General features: G+C 44.2%; 1 protein-coding gene across 1 annotated transcript in view; it reads left to right on the top strand.

The window, feature by feature from the left end:
• Window positions 1–15,153, top strand: part of LOC136448140 (plasminogen-like) — a 38,225-nt gene extending 23,072 nt beyond the window's left edge. Inside the window, exons 11-26 of the mRNA XM_066447302.1 lie at window positions 450–624; window positions 1,914–1,996; window positions 2,829–2,954; window positions 3,990–4,146; window positions 5,168–5,346; window positions 5,703–5,810; window positions 6,515–6,652; window positions 7,765–7,872; window positions 8,749–8,880; window positions 9,416–9,655; window positions 10,465–10,613; window positions 11,208–11,296; window positions 11,902–12,049; window positions 12,501–12,624; window positions 13,061–13,209; window positions 14,661–15,153. Of these exons, the coding sequence (XP_066303399.1) occupies window positions 450–624; window positions 1,914–1,996; window positions 2,829–2,954; window positions 3,990–4,146; window positions 5,168–5,346; window positions 5,703–5,810; window positions 6,515–6,652; window positions 7,765–7,872; window positions 8,749–8,880; window positions 9,416–9,655; window positions 10,465–10,613; window positions 11,208–11,296; window positions 11,902–12,049; window positions 12,501–12,624; window positions 13,061–13,209; window positions 14,661–14,822 (2,267 nt within the window). The 3' untranslated portion in view covers window positions 14,823–15,153. The remainder of the gene's footprint in view (window positions 1–449; window positions 625–1,913; window positions 1,997–2,828; window positions 2,955–3,989; window positions 4,147–5,167; window positions 5,347–5,702; window positions 5,811–6,514; window positions 6,653–7,764; window positions 7,873–8,748; window positions 8,881–9,415; window positions 9,656–10,464; window positions 10,614–11,207; window positions 11,297–11,901; window positions 12,050–12,500; window positions 12,625–13,060; window positions 13,210–14,660) is intronic.
• The last annotated feature ends 1,030 nt before the right edge of the window (window positions 15,154–16,183 follow it).

The raw sequence follows: 16,183 nt of genomic DNA on the forward strand, positions 1-16,183 counted from the left end.
GTGGCGCGTCAGGCCAGTAGCGTGCATGTCGGTTGAGCGACACCAACCGGGATTAAAACCCCGGACATTCGGCAGGGTCGCTAACCACTGGACTACTTTGGGGGCATTACTAACAGTAGATATTTTATTCTAAAGGAAATCCAAGCAAAATCAGGGTCCGAAAAATCGGATTTTGATAAGTTCAAACAACACTGCCACAATGTATAGCAACGTCCATGATGCACAAATACGACGTTGTTGTGATGTGAGAACTCACTGCAAATCCTGGCCAGAGTTTTTGTAGGCTCGCGAAACTAGGGGGATCATCATACGACACGATTTTGCGCGGTTTTAAAATCCTTTAAGTATGAAGTTATCACGCAAATGTGCTAAACAATGTTAGTAAATGTCACTACCATGAAATTTAACTTTTTTGGCCCTAATATTGCTTTGGTTGCCTTTAACCTCAGATAACTTCTTCAACGAGTACCTTGTGACGCGGCAGTCGGGGCTGAAGGTGCCCCTGTACGAGGTGGGGTACATGGGCGTGGCCGTGGAGAGGTGCATGCAGATCTGCTCCGAGACAACCGACTTCATCTGCCGCTCCTTCGACTACCACCGGGCGTCGCGCTCCTGCGATCTCGTGTAAGTTTTACTGTATGTGAACCCCCTGTCATACTTGTGCGTATATACAAGCCCGCATGGGTTGCGTATCAACATGTTTTTGGTTAAGGTTAAGTTTGCAGCCGAAGAAGTAATTTCCTTGGTTTGATAACCAGACTGCACAACGATGGGTCAAAGCAGAAAACAACGTCCTCCCCGCAAAATTTACTTAAACACAAAAACATGTTACTGCGGAACTCACGCGCACTTAAATATACGCCCAAGTGTGACAGGGCCCTAAGGCTGTGTTAATTTGATTATATGGATGACATCAGCGCGCGCATGACTTTTCATGCATCCGCCCCCCCCCCCCAAAAAAAAATTGTACAAAGCAGCTACAAAGTGAGCAAATATATGCCGTTAATTGCAAACGATGTTAAGGAAAGCAGATACTAATGTCTAGAATGATAGATCAGAATGACAAATGGCCGTTCCAGGCCAAGCGATGACATCATATGGATTACATCCTCCAGTGCAGCAGTTCTCGTCCATTTTCCCAAAACAAAGAAGAAAGTTTCTACCATGCTGTAAACCGTACAAAGCAACTACAAAATGAACAAATATATGCCGTTAATTGCAAAACGATATTTTGGAAAACGGGTACCGTTTCAGGCCAAGCGATGACACACTGTTCTAACATTATCCTTGCTCTCTGAAATTATTCGTAAAAAAAGGACTAAACCAAACCATCTGCAGTCCAGAAAGGTGCCAAGTGACAGCTGTTTAATTCCACGTTTAGGTCCAACCTGTGTAGGTGTAAGTTTTACTGTACGTAATAAAAGGTAATCAAGCAATTCAATAAACAAGCAGGGAAAAAGAATTTAGAAGTAGTAGTGCTACGCTGCATGCGGTTTCGTCATGGCTTGTGTTTTCAGCAAAGCGAGGACAGACTGTTCCAACATTTTCTTTGTGTTGTGAAATTATTCGTAAAAATGGACTAAACCAAACCTTCTGTAGTCCAGGAAAGTGCCAAATGACAGCTGTTTACTTCCACCTGTAGGTCCAAACCAGTGCAGGTGTAAGTTTTACTGTACGTAAGAAAAGGTAATCAAGCAATTGAATAAACTAGCAGGGAAAAAAGACGAAGAAGCTAGTGGTAGTAGTGCTACGCTGCATGCGGTTTCGTCATGGCTTGTGTTTACAGCAAAGCGAAGACAGACTGTTTCAACATTTTCTTTGTGCTGTGAAATTATTGGTGAAAAATGGACTAAATCCAACCTTCTGCAGTCCAGGAAAAATGCCAAATGACAGCTGTTTACTTCCACCTGTAGGTCCAAACCAGTGCAGGCGGTCGGGGGCCTGGTCAGCACGGGGAAACTGTCTGTGGACCACTACGAGAGGATCCACCAACCAGGTAACAAGCTAGTTCACGGTTTGACATGCGCATGCGCAGCGTGATGCTTTGTGGGTCATATGTCAAAGTTGAAGGCCCTTGAGGCAGAAACAAAACACGTCTTGAAATAGGGTTTCAATGAGTTGATTTTTTTAAAAATATATATTTTTTTTCCAAACTTTATTAACATACATAATAATACATAAAAATACATGGGAAATCCTAACTAACTGTAGTGTTGATTGAAATTACAATGATGGTTTTAATTATTGTAATTGCTTATCTATGTCTATGATGTTCATAAGTCGGTTTCTAAAGGGGGCAAAATTTGGTTTGACATTTTGAACAAAACATGAATATACACAGTACTTAGCAATAAGAATACAATGTCGAAGTGTGGTAATAGGGTGATAACCTTCAATTATACCATATATGATCATCATTTTATTTAGGACCAGGTCCTGTTTGGTGCAACGTTTCCACCAGATACAGAAATGTTTCCAAATTTTTTCAACGTCTTTGCAGTACAGAAATAAATGTTCAATCGTATGTTTTTCTATACAGTTGTTACATTGATCAGATTCTATCAGATTTGTTTTTCTTAATCAACTGTTTGTAGCTAGAGAATGATGAGTGATCTTGTACTGAAAGCATTGTAACTTAATTTCCCTTGTAGCATTAGTGATGGTCTGGACAAGATCTGTGTACACCAGACAAGAAAAGGACCAACCAACTTCAACACGAGGGTTATGCATAGTACTGAGATACATAGGCAATCATTTGTCCTATATGTATGGGATCAAAACGGGAAGTAATTTTGTCCCACATTCTAATTTCCATATATTCTCTTCAGATATGGATTGTGAGAAGCTGCCGAATGGACCGTACCATCGCTGCCCACAGGGGAGGTGCATCCACCACTTGTCCCTCTGTAACAACGTCAACGACTGCGGCGATTTCTCGGACGAGGAAAACTGCGGTAAGAGTCAGTCACTCCTTAAAGCCCCTGTCACACTTGTGCGTATATACAAGCCCGTTGCGTATTAACATGTTTTTGGTTTAGGTTAAGTTTTCAGCCGAAGAAGTAATTTATTTGGTTTGATAACTAGACTGCTCAACGGTATTAAAGTAGAAAACAACTTCCTCCCCGCAAAATTTACTTAAACCAAAAAAAAAATGTTACTGCGGAACTCATGCGCACTTGAATATACGCACAAGTGTGACAGGGCCCTAAGATCTTAAGATTGTACCTAAGTAGCGGCTCTAACTAAAGTCAGTTTGTCATGCTTCTCATTGATCATAAGATAGATATTCTCTACAGAATCAAAATAGAAACCAATCGGATTCTCTCGGAAAAAAAAGTTTTAACCTAGAATAACAACTTTTAAAAAAATCAACCGGCCCTTTTCAACAGTGCTCAATATGATTTTTTTAGCTATCACTTTTTGATATTATTTGACTGACATTGATTATTTAGATACCATACCTTTCAAAGAACAGTATGCTGGTATCAAGGACTTAATACGTAACGTTTCTGTTCCTGGCTACCTCCGACTCGAGGTGAACAGCACGGCAGACTGTTGAGGAACTCACTCCAGTACTCTCAAGCCAGGGGTACTAAACGTTACACCACGAGTGCCAAACCTGCGCTGGCGCAACTCCTTGGCGGACAAAAACTCTGATCTGTTACTCCGGCTGGACATTAACCTTGCTTTTAGTAGTAATGTCGAACTGAAATCTAGCTTTTAATTGTATTAGTCAACGATCATTTGGACATATGAACTGTTATCGTCTGTTGTACATAGTACTCTGATCGTGTCGACTTTACTGTATACGTGATTGTAAGCTGCGGCGCAATTCAGTATCTATACTGCAATGCCGTTTGTTCTCATGTGTTTTTTTATCAATAAACCATTCACTACCCATATACTAAGTTACGTATTTCTTTATACCATGAAAAACTTTGATTCATAAAAGTTGACGTTTGGAATTAAAATTTTTCAATATCTTGCAGATTCTGACGTCCCATTCGAGGTGCGCGTGCGCGGTGGCGAGACGGAAGGTCAAGGTCGCGTGGAGGTCAAATACCGCGGGGAGTGGGGCCTGGTGTGCGACGACAAGTGGGACATCAAGGACGCAGGGGTCGTCTGCAGGGAGATGGGATACACTCTGTAAGTGACGTCATAGTACTCGAGAGAGACGGGGGATGCTATAGACTTCTTTTGTTATTGACCAATTACGTATCCGCAAGGTCAGGTGTCCTATGTGATTGGTCATTTGAACTTGAAGAAGATTGAAGCAAAGACAGCCGAAATAAGTGAAACCTGTTTGTTGTGCTGGAACACAGCTAGAGTTATTGTGTGTTTCTTAAAACTGACATCATGTCGTTACGTTACGTAAAGGAGCGGGAAAGATTTACTACCGGTCCTCCTATGGCGCAGGGCTAGGCTTAGTGTCGCCGCGGGTAGGGTAAGAATTTGTGTGTATTGTATAGAACTGACAATATGATGTTATTAATTATGTAGGGACGCAGAGTTAGGGCTATCTAGGGTGTGGTATATAAAACTGACACTACGTTGTTCAGTTATATAGAGGCGCAGAAGACGTGTACTACCATTCCTTCTACGGCGCAGGGTTAGGGTTAGAGTCAGCGTGCGAAATCAAACCGACTCCATGTTTTTATGATATGTAGCGGCGCAGATGAGGTTTACTACCGGTCGTCCTACGGCGCATGGCCATGTGAAGCGATAGAGTTAGAAAAAAGAATCAAACAAAGATATGATGATCATGTTGTTATGTTCAATGTAGCGGCGCGGAGGAGGTTTACTACCGGCCCTCCTACGTACGGCTCTGGCTGAGGGTTAGAGTTAGTTAATCTCCAAGCAGATCCACCGGTTGCAAAGACAGTATGCAACCGTTGATCTGCTTTAGCCTCTACCAGTCTCTGCGGGTCGCTGGGAAAATAGTAGAAATTGGCCAAATAGAGTCAATTGTATGAAGGGAGTCGGCTATGGAGAGAGGGTCAAATAGGCAACCCAACAGCGGATGGAAATGTTATCCTCCATTGCCAAAGTCCCCCAGCTAATGTTCTCTCTTATAATAGCCGACGCTGTTAGTCTGGTAGAGACTAGATCTGCTTGGAGATTAAGAGTTAGTGTGTGTTAAACAAAGCTGACGTGTTACATTGTGTAGGGGCGCGGAGGAGGTTTACTACCGGTCGTCCTACGGCGCCGGCAGCCAGCCCTTCGTGTTGGACGATCTGGAGTGCATCGGCACCGAGGCCTCCCTGCAGGAATGTGCGCATGCGCCGTGGGGCAAGCACGACTGCTCCCGTGGCGAGGCTGCAGCGGTCAAGTGTAAACTCCGCCAGGGTGAGCATGCGCAGTGCAGAATTGTGGACCATTTCTATAATTTCTTCTTCATAAAGTCGTGTGTGTGTGTGTGTGTCTCTGTGTGTGTGTGTGTACGTGTGTGTGTGTGTGTGTGTGTGTGTGTGTACGTGTGTGAATCTAAAAACAATACTACAACTTTTATGCAACCAAGACAGAGTTTCTTATGTCGATGACGGCTAGAAATCCAGGTAATAAGATAATCAAGGTAACAGCTACTCAGCTAAAACAGGAATGTTGCCTGAGTGTATTTTTGCCTGTAAAACTTAAAAAGAAATGTAAACATATAAAAAATCAAGCAACTGGGTAGATCTAAAGGTTTCTTATGTTTCGCACAGGTTGCCGGGAAAACGAGCACCATTGCATCAACCACAAATGTATCCCAGCATCCTTCCTGTGCGACGGGCAGAACGACTGCGAGGACTGGAGCGACGAGGCGCAGTGCAGTGAGTCAGGATTTTTTTGTTTGTTTTTTGTTTGTTTGTTTGTTTGTTTATTTTAATTCTATCCAACCAGGGTCAAAATATCGCCACAATGGTGGTTTTCAATGTGCCCTGTGTGCATGCTTAAGCATAGCCTAGTCCCAGTCTCTAGGGGTCGGCTTAGGGGTGTTTTACCGGGCCCAGTCTGCTATATTGAACCGTTTCTGCTTCGGCTGCCACCCTACCTCCGCTGCCACCCTACTTTCGCCGCCGCCTTACATGGCGTACACCCTAGGTGGCGACGTAATTTAATCCAAGGCCGTAAACCAACACCCCGAGCGGGCTAAGCTGTCTGGGCGGGCGCGGGTCACTCCCAGCGCCGTAGAGATATGGGGGAGCCACCGAGGGTATGGTTTCAAGGCTAGCATAAACAGAACATACCGAAGTAACAAAATGTAATACAAAGGTAAGGCCCTTTCGTCAAACCTACAGTACGTTTGTATATTGGAGATTTAAAATATCCCCTGCTGACGTTTCGATGTCTATCAAACACCCTCCTCAGAGTTTCTGACTGGAGTGCTGCTTCTCAAACTCAAAGTGGGTGGCGCTTTTGCGGCGAGAAGACAATCCAAACTTAGCCACGTTTGGCAAAGCGACTAAGGGAAGGGCTAGGTTTATCTTGACCATGAGGCCATCAGTGGTCTCACACATGTGTTTTCACATTCCAGACTGCTACCGGGGGAAGGGCCTTGTTTATCGTGGACTTGACCATGAGACCATCCGTGGTCTCACATGTCTGTTCTGGAATGAGACCTTAGACAGGAAGTTCAACACTCGTGACTACCCAAATGGACAGCTCGGGTTAGGTGAGCGTTTTTTTCTATGAAACCATCACCTCCGTGAAAAATGGAGGTATTGTTTTTGGGGTGTCTGTGCATGTGTTTGTGTGTCTGTTGCTGGATATTTACTTGCATAACTTAAGAACTGCTGGATGGATTGTGATGATATTTGGTATGTGGGTAGGTGTTGGGAGGAAAAAGGTCAAGGTCCATTTTGGGATGTCTGGTGTTTGACCTTGTTCTACAAGTGGCCATTGAAACAAAAGAAGCTTATTTCTGGCAGGAATGTTCTGAATATACATTGTACCTAATGTATCGTATGATTCGCTTCAATTGTTGATTTACTGTTAACATGTTATAGATTTCGACAGTGCTAAATGCAGGTAAATGACCGAAGTAAAGAAGAACAAGACCAGCATCAAAGGAGAATCACCCTACCCTATCTAATTTTGTAGAATTGATGGGTGAATAGAAAGACAGAGAGACAGATTTAGAAACAGGTATAGATACTAAAAGATGCTCTGTGTGCTCCGTCAGTAAGGACTTTCAAAGAAAAGGATACGGTAGTTTTGTAACAGTGATAAAGATTTGGGGACTATGATATAGTTGTTATTGTTACATTAGGTATTTGATTATCTATTTTTCCAATGATGTATCTATTATCTGTGTTCCCGTGACACCCCCCTTCCAAACTGGATCTCTTTGAAGAACGGCCAAATAAAAAATATTGACTGATATTGAAAGAACTACGTGACCTTTGATGAAAAACTTGTACTGTACTCCTCATCTTTTGTTTATGCACTTAATGTAACGTATACGGTGTCTTATAAGCCCGCTTGGGCTGGGCGCAAAATGACCATTTATTTCAACTAATTCAGCGAATACAGAGTCTATCCCACCACAGTCACTCCTATATTGCCCAGATTTCACACAAAAATCCCACCATAAAAGGGTTTTCAATGGTTTAAACCCGGTTTTTTTTAAATTTTTTATTTACTCATCGTGGGGTCTAGGCGCAGGCGCAATCCCTTTAGTCTCCCCTATAAGCCCGCATTGGCTGGGCGCAAAATGGTGCAAGACACGGTAATAGAGTTTTCATTCATTCATTCATTGTAATGTGAATGCTGTGTTTCTCCCAGGTCCTCACAACTACTGCCGTAACCCCGACGGAGACGAGAAGCCGTGGTGTTACACGGTGAACGACAAGCACGGCACCTGGTCATACTGCGCCATTCCCAAGTGCACAGGTGAGGCAACATTTCTTTTCGTTTCAAGGCATCATCATTTGAGGTGAAGCATGATGCTTTTTCAAGTAGCTAGTGGTAGTGCAATGCGGCTTCGCTATGTCTCGCGTTTTTTGGCCAAGCACACCGGGTCACCCCTACTCTTCTCGATAAGTGTGTTGGGTTCTTTACGTGAGGTTTGACGCTTGAGGCTAATGTATGAAGCTCCCTCATACACGGGGCCGCCGGTTTTACGTCACCATCCGAAATGACGAATGCAATCACTTACAACATGTCCGAGCTGGAGTCGACCCTAGGATCGAACTCGGGCCCTAGGATCCGCGGAATTTGATCCAGATCGTTCAGATTTACCACATTTGTGGAAGGTTTGACGTAACAGGTGACAAGATTTATTTTGAAGTCATAAGCTCAGTCAAATGGGACTAGACTGCATTGGAAATTATTATTAATAGTTAAGCAATAGTCGACAGTTTGTCTATCGTTTAGTTTGTCAATGTTACAATGTAGCAGCTTATCACTTCATGTTTTCCATTATGCTTCTTATAGACCACTTGTGGTCATCTGTGCATTTAGCCCTTCTGGGCAGGAATATGCAATAAAGACTATTATTATTAATTCAACTGTAGACATTATCTCAGTTTTAAACTCGGTACCAAACACCTAATCTCCAAGCAGATATAACGGTTGCAAAGACCGTATCCAACTGGCAAAAGGAGTTTTTATTGAACGTATCCAACAGGCAAAAAAAGAAGTTTTTACTGCCATTAAAACTCCTTTTGCCAGTTGGATACGGTCTTTGCAATCTGCTGGGAGATTACCAAACACCGTTTTCCATCACATAACTTCTTCTGTGATTTCATCTTTCACGGGACTATTCAGCGCCGCCTAGAGAGCCGCCGAAGTACTGCAGGAGTGACGAGGTGGTCTGCGCGAACCGACAGTGTCTGCCGGCGCGCTTCGTCTGCAACGGGAAGGACGAGTGCGGCGATGGGAGCGACGAGGCGCTCTGCGGTCAGTCACTGACACTTGGTTCATTCGCTCATGCTTTTTTGCCTTCGCCGAGAAGGTTATGTTTTCGTCAGCATTCTTGTGTGTGTGTGTGTGTGCGTGTGTTTGTGTGTGTGTGTGTGCGTGTCTGTGTGTGTGTGTATGTGTATGTCTGTCTGTGTGTGTCTGTGTGTGTGTCTGTGTATGTCTGTCTGTGTGTGTCTTTGTGCCTGTCTGTGCGTGTTTTTGTGTGTGCGTGTGCGCGTGTGTGTGTGCGTACGTGTGTGTATGCACAAGTGTGTGCGTGTGTATGTGAGTGTATGTGTGTGTGCGTGTGCGTGCGCGCGCGCGCGCGCGTGTGTGTGTGTGTGCGGGTGGACTTATAAGCTCATTTGGGACCGCATCATTCCCTCTGCAGCGACACCTAGCTGCCATGTGAAGAAGAGCAAGTCAATCACAAGCATTGCCCTGAGGAAGATGGCAGAACGGCACGTCGATCGTGTCAAAAATTGTGTTTTTGAGTTTTAGAAAATAAAGTTTGTTTCAAACTCGCCCCCAGATTGTTTCCGCGGACAAGGGAAAGACTACCGCGGGCGCCACGCCGTCACGACCGACGGCCTCTCGTGTCTCTTCTGGAACGAGACCGTCCATCTGGAATTCAACTCGTGGAAGAACTCGCAGACGGAATACGGAATCGGGCAGCACAACTACTGCCGGAATCCGGATGGGGACCGGGCGCCATGGTGCTACACGCATCCTGACGGACGCTACGGGTACTGCAACCTCAGCAGATGTGAAGGTAAAAATCATTATTCTTTATTGCAGGTACTAATTGACCCATTGTTAAAAAACATAGATATACATACATACAGCATAACAGCATAAACACACAAAAACACAAAAGAATCTGTGATCCAATACCACAACTCACAATTAACAAAATTTTTTTTCATAACCGAAAAAGTATTCATAACCTTTTATTGCATTTCTCGAGAATGAAAAGCAGTGCAGTAGGATATTGACCGTTCAAAAATAATTAAGTTTTAAATCATGAACAATCATTAGTTTGATCTCATGTGGAAATGTGCAAATCTGTGTCTGTGAACGGAAACGAGAGTGAATTAATAGATAATGCCAAACATGGTGCATTTTGCAATGTCATGATTTAAGTACCTCTGAACAATGAAGTTCAACGATTACGATGGCGTTATTACGGTTAGGCCATATCAACAACACCACTAACACATTTATATACAGGACATAAAGGTGAACAGATAAGAATAAAAAACTTTATAAATTAACATATAACGAAATGATGATAATGATAATGGTTTTTATTCATTTCGTGTAGTTGTACAGATTCGCAGGGCCAAATGATAATAAAGAAATGGATGTAGAGGCAAATGATTCGGTATGACAGCAAAATTCATGAAGGCGCATGTCCTGTCCCTTTACCCGATGGCGAGATGTTAATTGGAACACGCTAAAGCTAAGGACTGAAAGATAAAAATCGTTATGAACTTCCGTGCGAACATTGCCGTTGCTGGTGGGGTGTCATAGTGACCTTTTCTACAACCTTTGACCTGTGACCTTTTCCGTCCTGTGTAGACAAATTTGACCTGTCAGACAGACCGGTCGGAGACGCACCACGCAGTACCCAAATAAGGCTACCCCGTCCCGTCATCCCCTGCGGTACCCCCAGCGTTTCCCCGCCATTGAGCGGTGACGTCGCGGTGAAAGGCGAGCATCCGTGGCAGGTAGGTGACGTCACAGAGTACGTAATCACGTGACGTCATGGCCACCATGTTGGTTGGTTGATCGTCACATATATTGCTTCACTCCTAAAATGATGTGAAATACAGTAGAAGCCACTTAATTGCACCTCGGATAAACGCACATTCCATTTAATTGCACCGAATCCCAAAATCCCAAACCGGTTCCCATTCACTGCATTGTTAATGACTCCGCATATCTGCACGGCGCATTATCACCAATGCCGTATAACTGCACCAACTTTTTCAAAAATCCACTGTATATCCACTGGCAGACGTTTTTACCTTCGTGAAAACGAATGTATGGTTTTTGGTCTGTGTGTTTGTTTGTCTCGCTGTGTGTCCGTAGTTATTTGAGTGTCATTGTAGAGTGACATGATGTGGGGCAGAAGGTGGTGTAACCGAAGACTGGCAGGATGGGAAGGTTGATCATGTGAAATTTGGTCATGTAGGCTGGCATGAAAATGCATGGAGTGAATTAGCGAGACATTCAGAATGGTGAATACATCAAGACAGTCACACACACACACACAAAATTATCTAAAGTTGTAATACAATCTTCGATTTGCTGTTCCCCAGGCCTTGCTGCTGACGAAGGGCGTGCATCACGTCTGCAGCGGGACCCTGGTGCACGAGTGCTGGGTGGTGACAGCCGCGCACTGCATGGAGTAAGTTGTCCCAGCGTCTGTAACAACTTGAAAAGTAGTCTGGTAGGGTAATCCCCTGAGGCCACCACTGTTGTGCCCTTGGGACAGGGCACTTTACACGACTTTCCTCACTCCACCCAAGGGTCCCATGGGTGTATCATGTGTGGGTCATGACAACAGCAATAGCTGCTCGTGTCTCACGTGTATTGCACTGTTAGAAATTCTAATAAAATAAATTGAAATAACTAGCTGCTAACTGGGACGACAACGGCTTGCCTGTAATAGCTCTAAGGCTAATCAATCTGCCAGCGATGATAAAAAAACTCGACCAACAATCATCTTGATATGAAAACTCGTCCGAATGTATTGGTGATCATGAGCAAACACGTATAAGGGACTGAACACTAGTACAATATAGGGCATGCCAGAATCGGACGATCATTCAGCCTTCCTCGAAATTCGGCTGTATTCGTGGAGTAGGATTATCAAGACCCAGTGTCCTTAGTAGTGGGTCTTTTACATACTTTTTTTTACTAAGGATTGGTCGGAAAAATCGTAGTCTAGTAACTTCCTTTGTCGTTGAGCTAAGGTTTCGTCCGTTGTGAACATGTCTCTGTTCGTCACAGCCATTCTAAGGACGCTTACGTCATCAGACTGGGGGAGTACAACAACGTCATTTCCGAGCAGACCGAGCAGGACTTCGCCATCGACACGGCGGTCATTCAACCCGGATATGACGTCGTCACCGGACAACACGACATAGCCCTTCTCAAGGTAAACGTCACATCCGCCTATTGTGCTTCTTTAAGCTTTTTATTAAAGACAAAATAATGACTGCTCTTTAAGAAAAAAAGAAAAGAAATTGAAAACAGGACGAGACGGGGGACGATATTGACTTCTAAACACCTTTGACCTATTGGTGACGTCACAGTTACTTAAGGCGTTCTGGTAGATCAGTTCGATCCAAGGTGGGCGCTGTGAAATGTTGATAACCATACTTTTATTTAGCTTATTTTTAACTTACATCAGTTCAAATTGTTTGGTCGATTGATGCAAGGCCGTAATACGGATGGAATGAATTACTACTCAACTTGAGTTGTACAATTTCTAAATGTTTGGCTGATAAACTTATCGTTCCCCACTGTGTGATATTGGAATGCCTCAGGATACTACTTCCACTAATCCATCCATCCCTTCATTCATTCGTTCGTTCATTTCCGTGTAGCTGAGAAAGAAGAATGGCGCATGCGCGAGAATCACCAAATTCGTACGGCCCATCTGTCTCCCGGAAGCGGAAATGACGTTCCCTGTTGGAACACAATGTGACATCAGCGGATGGGGCAGGACAGGTATGAGTTAAAGTCAAAATGTTTTCTCTTTCTCTCTCTCTCTCTCTCTCTCTCTCTCTCTCTCTCTCTCTCTCTCTCTCTCTTTCTCTCTCTCTCTCTCTCTCTCTCTCTCTCTCTTTATATATATATGTTAACTTTATTATATATATATATAGATATGTTTGTGTGTGTGTTTGTTTTCGAGTAGTCTGTATCTGTATCTATATAGCCGGTATAACCGCCATTAGGCGTAACACATCAGCTAGTCGATAGTATATATGCCGTAAAATTCGTTTCTTTCTTAGCGTTAGGGGCTAGGTCGTCTACCTTCATTAGAAGGGACTTCCTTAAAAACCGTAGGTATACTTGAGCACTTAACACGACTTTCCTCGCATGTGTTAAATGAGTACCTGACTTCGGTTGGAGAGGTAAAAGTTGTAAACACCTCTTGTTGCAGATACCGACCGGTCTCTGCGCCCCACCACGCTGATGACGTCACGGATCCCCCTGCTGCACGACTCTCTCTGTCAGCACATCTACGGCGACAAGCTCCTGCCCGGCATGCAGTGCGCGGGACACGTCAGAGGCGGAAACAACGCGTGCAAGGTGACAATGCACATGTTTAAGGACTGTACCGTTGCTAAGCACGGATGCGTCTTCAGGGGTGCCAAAGAATACATACGAATTTTACGGAATACACACGAATTTTACGGAATACATACGATCCATTACTAGAAATATACGATCAGTACGGAATACATACGATCCATTACGCAGAAACATACGATCCGTACGGAATACATACGATCCATTACGCGGAATACATACGATCCTTACTAATTTAGAAATGTGCCTGGATCACGTGACACCGGCGGCAAATTCAACATGGCGGACTCGGGATAACCAGTTCTTCGTACGATATCGTGGCTTCAAGAGCTAAATAATGGCGTATCTCATCCGGCTAAACTCTAAGAATCTCAAACTGCACTAAATCAAGACTGATGTAGGCTTAGACCAACTAGGAGGACAAGACAAAGCTAGATTCGGTGCTAGCGCGATGGCCAGCAAATTAGTAAGGATCGTATGTATTCCGCGTAATGGATCGTATGTATTCCGTACGGATCGTATGTTTCTACGTAATGGATCGTATGTATTCCGTACGGATCGTATGTTTCTAGTAATGGATCGTATGTATTCCGTAAAATTAGCATGTATTCTTACCCCTGGTCTTGCTGAAGACCTGTTTGGGATATATTCCAGACCGACAATGCACATGCGTAAGGACTGGTATCCCGGACAGGTCAGGCTGAAGAGCTGTTTGGGATATCCCAGACAAGTGGTTTTGCCCGTGACCTGTTTTGGATATCCCAAACGGGTAGTTTTGCCCGGGACCAGCTCGGGATATACCAGACCGGTACGTAGTTCGGGATGCGGCCTGTTAGGGATTTCGGACTCGGAGCCCATCTGGGTTAACGACCTGTTTGGGATACAGCAAGGACTTCCGCTTAATAGTTTTCTCGAATAAATCCTCAAAGGCTTTGATTCTCTTTCTTTGTATCAAATTGCAGACTAAACAAGTCTGAAATGTGGTCACATTTACATTCAGTTCAACTTTGCAAATGGTTGATGATATCAAAACATTTGCGGATTTTCCGATCAAAGTTAATGTGGTTGTCCAGTTCAAATCGATTTGACTGTTGATACTTCATTGATGACGCAAATGAAATTAAGGCGACATGTTTTACAATTTTGAAATCGCATCTTAACCTAATCTCCAAGCAGATCTAACGGTTGGAATGACCGTATCCAACTGGGAAAAGTTTTCATTGCAACCGGTTGCAATAAAAAATGATTTTGCCAGTTGGATACAGTCCTCGCAACCGTTAGATCTGCTTGGAGATTAATATTAACCCACACTCTTCAAAAATATCCACACGATCCCTAAAATGTACCTATAAAAAAATGACCTTCTCTTGTGTCTGATATCAGTAAGAAACGGAATGAGCACAAAAGAAAAAGGGGGTATGACTGTTTTTGTTTTGTTCTTTCGTTGCCAGGGCGACATCGGCGGCCCGCTGTCGTGCAAGCATGACGGGAAGTGGCTGCTGTGGGGAGTGACGTCATGGGGGTTCGGGTGCGGGGAGCCGAAGACGCCCGGGGTCTATACCCGCGTCACAGACTATACGGACTGGCTACAGAGAGTCATGGCGTTCTACTGATGAACTAGGGAGGAACTGTCACAAAGCCCCCTGTCACACATTCAAGACCTTCCCACAACTTTGCTCCCGACCACTCCCCAACCAAGGTTGGCATTTGGTTGGGAGTAGCCTGGAGTCTATCCTATTGTAGCTCCAGTTTGCTCCTCTAGATCTGGTCACATCTAAGCAGGGCATTACTTTCCCTAGTTTGATTTGTCAAAATTTATAGTCGGTTGTACAGACACAACACGTCCTAACAGTACAGCCAGGGCTACCCAACTAGCCAAAGGCTATTACAAAGGGTTAGCCCTGGTAACAGTATTCATTACAAACGTTCACAGAGTTCATTACAAACGTTTGGCGTGCTTTGTGAACGTTTGTAATGAATACTGTTACCAGGGCTAACCCTTTGTAATAACCTCTGGCTAGTTGGGTAGCCCTGGCTGTACTTTATTACAGTCGAATAAATCAAATAAAAAATCAAACCCCAGATGACTTCGCTCACCAGACTAGCTCCCAACCATGGGGGTCTGGAGACGGTCGGGAGGGGGGGGGGGGCTTGGGGGGGGGGGGGGCAGGGGCTTCACACCATCCATAGTATGACACGAGGGGGTCTTTACTTACTCTCACTCGCTCACTCACTCACTCACTCACTCACTCACTCACTCACTCACTCACTCACTCACTCACTCACTCACTCTCTCCCATAGCTTAGTTAGCCGTCGGGGCAGCATAGCTCTCAGTGAAAGCTCTCCACTGCTGGCGGTCTTCCGCCAGTCTGGTCATCTGGTTGGCTGAATGCCCGCTCCACTCCTTTAGGTCTGTGATCCACGACCGACGGGGACGTCCCCGCGGCCGCACACCCTCCGCTTTTCCCTGCTCTACCCGGGTTATTTCTTACGACTTTCTGTTCGATTCGCGTATTGCACTAAAAAAGAAATGACGCAGACTTTGTTCTGTAGGGTGAGTTTCCGGCTATACAGCAATCGACTGTAGATAACTAAAGACGAGTTTCAAGTTATGCAAAGGTAAGCTTTTTTTCAGAACAAAGAATCTTTGAAGCACCGAAATTCAACCGAACCTTTGTATCATTTGCTGTCATAGTACTATGAGAGGCCAAAATCTTTTCCAGAATTCTTTTGTTTCAAAACTAAAATTGATAGAAATTGGCCAGATGAGGTGCATTATTCACTAGAGGGGTTAACATCAGCTACAAATCGTTTTTCGGCCAGTGTCTATTGTATCTGTATCTGTATAGCCGGTATAACCACCCTTCGGCGTAGCACACCAGCTTCGAGAGAGTCATGGCATTGGATTTCAGCCTTAGAAGTAGTCTAGTAGAGCCTAGATATTCTCCATTCTGGAAATGTTTTATCTATAAC

This window comes from Branchiostoma lanceolatum, chromosome 14 (assembly GCF_035083965.1).
Source record: "Branchiostoma lanceolatum isolate klBraLanc5 chromosome 14, klBraLanc5.hap2, whole genome shotgun sequence".
In the NCBI taxonomy this organism is placed as follows: Eukaryota; Metazoa; Chordata; class Leptocardii; order Amphioxiformes; family Branchiostomatidae; genus Branchiostoma; species Branchiostoma lanceolatum.